The sequence below is a fragment of the Diadema antillarum genome, unplaced genomic scaffold (assembly GCF_040938485.1).
Source record: "Diadema antillarum isolate AM-2024a unplaced genomic scaffold, OU_Dant_1.0 scf00000028, whole genome shotgun sequence".
NCBI classification, from domain to species: Eukaryota; Metazoa; Echinodermata; class Echinoidea; order Diadematoida; family Diadematidae; genus Diadema; species Diadema antillarum.
In genome coordinates, this window is record NW_027270917.1 from 1,367,567 (window position 1) to 1,371,699 (window position 4,133).

Consider the following 4,133-nt stretch of genomic DNA (forward strand, 5'->3'; position numbering starts at 1 on the left):
TTTAGTGCCTTTGTTCCGTTCAAACATGTGAAACGATCATAACTTTGTCAATCGTTGGCAAATTTCCGACGTCCGACAAAATTTCTATCACTCGTCACTCTCCTCAAAAATTTAGATTCGGCAGAACAACTTCTCTAGAGACGTAAGCACCGGCAGAATTCAGGACTACGACAGTCGACGCCCTCGCTCACTCACTCGCAGTTAATGCTAATATAATATATGTAGTCGTATACACATGATGGTGCATCAAATCCGTCTCCAATTTTGCTCATTTCTTCGACAATTTTGTTCGAGGCCAACTTTTTCGTGTTTTTTTAAAAATAGTAGTTTCCCTTTTTTATCACAGGCTACTCGAGGATATAATCAGAGAGCACTCACTCCGTCCTTTCGTGCGTAAAATCCATCGCAATTCACGTGATGATGGCGTATACAACAGTCCACGACCTCTTGCTATGACCGACTGCTCCGAGACCGTGACAAAACAGCGGACCAGCTCTGGAGATGCTTCGCATGCCCCGTAACTGAGGACATAGGCTGGAAACTTCAGTGATACAGATTCGGACCATTTTTGCTCCCCATGAGGTAGGCCCTACTGCATTTATACATTGTATTCATTACGATATGGACGATGTCAACTTTTGTACTCGTTTGTAGGACTGTATACTGGTCGTTATTAATGGCTTACTTTTTTAGAGTGAATATAAATTATTGTAGAGAAAAATCATTATAACATTAAAAAAAAAGTTTTTAAAAGACTTTTCCTTTCTCCCGTTTTCCAAGTTTTGCATTTTGCTGTACAGATTAATTTCCATCAACTGGTTGAACTCTTCTTGATATTTGTTGTTTACATTTATAAGTCCTCGCAAGCTTTACAAAAGCAAATCTAAGAGTTCATTCTATAAATAACTGGGGCAGAATAGCAATGCGATTCATATCGCTCTGAAGAGAAAAATTGGGTTTGAATGATTTTTCAAATTTCCGTAAATTGTTACCAAAAGTACATGTGAAATCATATGATGCTCGTCATGATTATTGTCCTGTTGTCAAAATCAATATGATGCTGTAGTCTATTGTCACCATTATTCTCAATATCAAAGCTAGGCTTGTTTTTTTTTATTCTCTCTCTCTCTCTCCTGTTCCTCCTTATAACAGAATGCCATAAAACTAAATCTGATGATGGCACTAGCATTTGATACGGAAAGCAGTCGACAGTTTGCATCCTATTGACGCTGATCACATAACCACAGCCTGTGTTTGCATTGGCTTTCTTCACGACTCAACGCAAGGTGTCCGAATCTGCATCGCTGTTGACGAAAAGCAATGCCTCTGCCTGCTCTCTTCTGTGAGACGTCGATAAGAAAATAACATAAACTCCCTGCTGTGAAATCGTTTACTACTTTATACATGGTTCAGAGGACTCACACCATGTATTGCAAAGTGTCGCTTCCACAAATCTTAACGTCGGTGCTGCTCATGACCTTTGGTATGAGCACATGGGTGACCTTAAGTGGCATATGGGTGGAACTGCCACTCCTGACTAATTTCGGTATAGATGAAGGATACAAGATAGGGTCATATGTCATCGTCGTTACCCAAGGGGCTGTTATTGGTCCGCTGATATTTGTAGTCGTCCAGAGAGTGGTCCCGAAAGATTATCGCTTGGAGGTCCCAGTGATATATATCGTACTCGCTCTTGGGGCGGTCGGAAGTTTCCTCCTGATCTTCTTATGGGACGACGATACCTTCTGGCCCCTGGATGGCTCTGACCACAGTACTGCTTTCTTGGTGCTGACGTTTTTCATATCTTTCGTTGACAGCACATCAAATCTTACATTCATTGCCTTCGTTGAGGGCCTGAAGCAGAGCTACTTAAATCTATACTTTATAGGCGAGGGACTAAGCGCCATTCTCCCAAGTTTGATGGTGTTGATACAGGGCTCTGGAGCCGACGAAGAGTGCCTAGCAAATTCCACCTACCTGAATGTAACAGTTGACCCTGAAACCAACATCACTGTGATCCACAACTGCACAGAATGGGTTGTGGGCATGGATCATGGCGAACGCTTTTCTCCCCAGATGTACTTTAGTTTCATATTCTCTCTTACAGCTATCAGTGCGGCGTCATTTTGTCTCCTTCGATGGATGCCAATCCTCCAAGGAGAGTACGAAATCATCAAACACAATGATACGGCAGATGAGAACCCGCGAAAATGCTGGTGTTGCTGTCTCACGTGCAATCCGTGCAATAAGGGCTGCCATACGAAAGATGAGGAATTTCCGATGGTTAGCCTCCGACACAGGGAACAACGTAAACTGGAGGGTGAAAGTATACTGAAAGGACGCGACAAAGAAGGAGCAGCAAAGACTCCCCACAATGGAAATAGCGGTTATAACTCCCTGGATCCTACCGGGCATTTTCCACGGAAGGCCTTAAGAACTTCCAGCTTAGACGATGCGGGAGAAGACAACGCCAGTGACAGCATGGAAGACAGCTCGCAGCAGTGTTCGTCAGATGCTGATGATGATAGACAACACCTTACTGATTCGGTGAGCAAGACTCGTTCCTGTTCGGGAAGATACGCTTTTCTTTTCGTCACCCTGACAATTATAAGTGGGGCCACTTACGGATTTCTCCCGTCCATCGAGAGTTACTCGGCAGGTGCATACGGTGCGGACATATACCTCCTGGTCGCCACCTTCGCTGAGATGAGCGCACCAGTAGGGTTCCTGTTGGTGACGATCTATCCCACGAACAGCTATGTGGTTGTTGCCCTGACTTCCGCCGGTGGCATGATGGCGGGCTCGTATTGTATGGTGGCCGCCTTGCTTAGTCCTACGCCACCATTCCACGACCAATCTTTCGGAAAAGTATTTATCGTAAGTTGACATGAACTCTATGAAGTATTGTGATGACTGTCGTTTAGTTTTTCTTTCTTTTGTTGTTTAATTAGATAGTTGTCCATATTAAAGCGAGACTCCTTGGGTCATGGTTGCGTTTGAAACATATTATCACCTTCGATTACTTGCCCTTATTGTATGATCCATGAACTCCTCGGGTCTGGTGACATTTTAAGAATAGTTGCCGCTAGAATGCTTATTCTTCCGTTGTCAAAAATAAAGGTGTTTTTTTAATCAATAATATCATAATGAACTTGTATTGAGTATCGAGGGTAAAACCCTTCTGCAGTACTAAATCATTTATAAAAGAGTTCAGTAAAATTACTAGCCGACTTTGTTTGATATTGTTTGTGTGTGTGTGTGCAAAAACAGCCTGTAACACCACATCGCTGCACTTTTATTAGCAGATACATTCTATCCTGTATTAGTAATTATATTTCAGAGATTATTGATCAAAATAATAATGGAAAATAATAACAGTTCGTCTGCTGTCGTTTGCTCGTTTTCTTCAATCAGCTTTTAGCGTGGATTCTTCAGGGTCTGTGCTTCTCTTACTGCCGGGCCACGATCGCCGGCATACTCCGAGCTGAAGAGGAGAGCCGCAAGCTGCTATTGTGGTTTGGCGGGTTCACCACGCTCGGGACTATGCTCGGAGCTTTCATCATGTTCCCGCTCGTGAGCATTCTGGGTGTCTTCACGGAGTACGTCCGAGATCCGTGCGCTGGCTTCCCTGCTTGCCTAGTGGTCGATCCCGACTTGATGACGTAGTAACCTACATCGTGTTTAACCCCGCGGAAATGAGGGAGAGGGGCGGGAATGGGGGTTGTCCTGGTGGTGTATTCTAGATTCACAAGAAGCAACTGGATTCCTTTTGTAGAAGCTACGAGGGATTAGATCGTTTATCAAGTAGGTGTTTCAGTTAGGTTTAAACTCTGTCTAACGCTGTTACCAAGAGCAATTACCAGATACATAGATAAATCAGATTCATCTTACATGTGTGAAAAATCAGTGGCAAAATACGATGACTAGAGAATATTACGTAATGTTGTATACCATGGCAGTTTACATCGCATTCTCGTCTCTACTGGATCAAAGGTTTGGCGAAATATAAACGGATTCTTCTCTAATCACAATCTTAATACATGTATAACTTAACGGAGCTTTAGATTGGGCATAGCCAGTGCCTCGGCGGTGTGGAACATTTTATTTCCCAAGGGTTTATTTAGGGGTTATTT

General features: G+C 43.2%; 1 protein-coding gene across 1 annotated transcript; it reads left to right on the plus strand.

Moving 5' to 3' along the window:
- The first annotated feature begins 1,425 nt into the window (after window positions 1–1,425).
- LOC139735684 (riboflavin transporter 2-like) lies at window positions 1,426–3,666 on the plus strand. Its single transcript, XM_071646433.1, has 2 exons — window positions 1,426–2,877; window positions 3,415–3,666. The coding sequence occupies exons 1-2, from the start codon at window positions 1,426–1,428 to the stop codon at window positions 3,664–3,666; spliced, it is 1,704 nt and encodes a 567-aa protein (XP_071502534.1).
- The last annotated feature ends 467 nt before the right edge of the window (window positions 3,667–4,133 follow it).

Bases quoted from the DNA above. Each gene is read 5' to 3' on its own strand.
- LOC139735684 (XM_071646433.1), top strand. From the start codon at position 1,426: ATGTATTGCAAAGTGTCGCTTCCACAAATCTTAACGTCGGTGCTGCTC. The intron at 2,878-3,414 runs GTAAGTTGACAT...TTCTTCAATCAG, and splicing joins CTTTCGGAAAAGTATTTATC to CTTTTAGCGTGGATTCTTCA.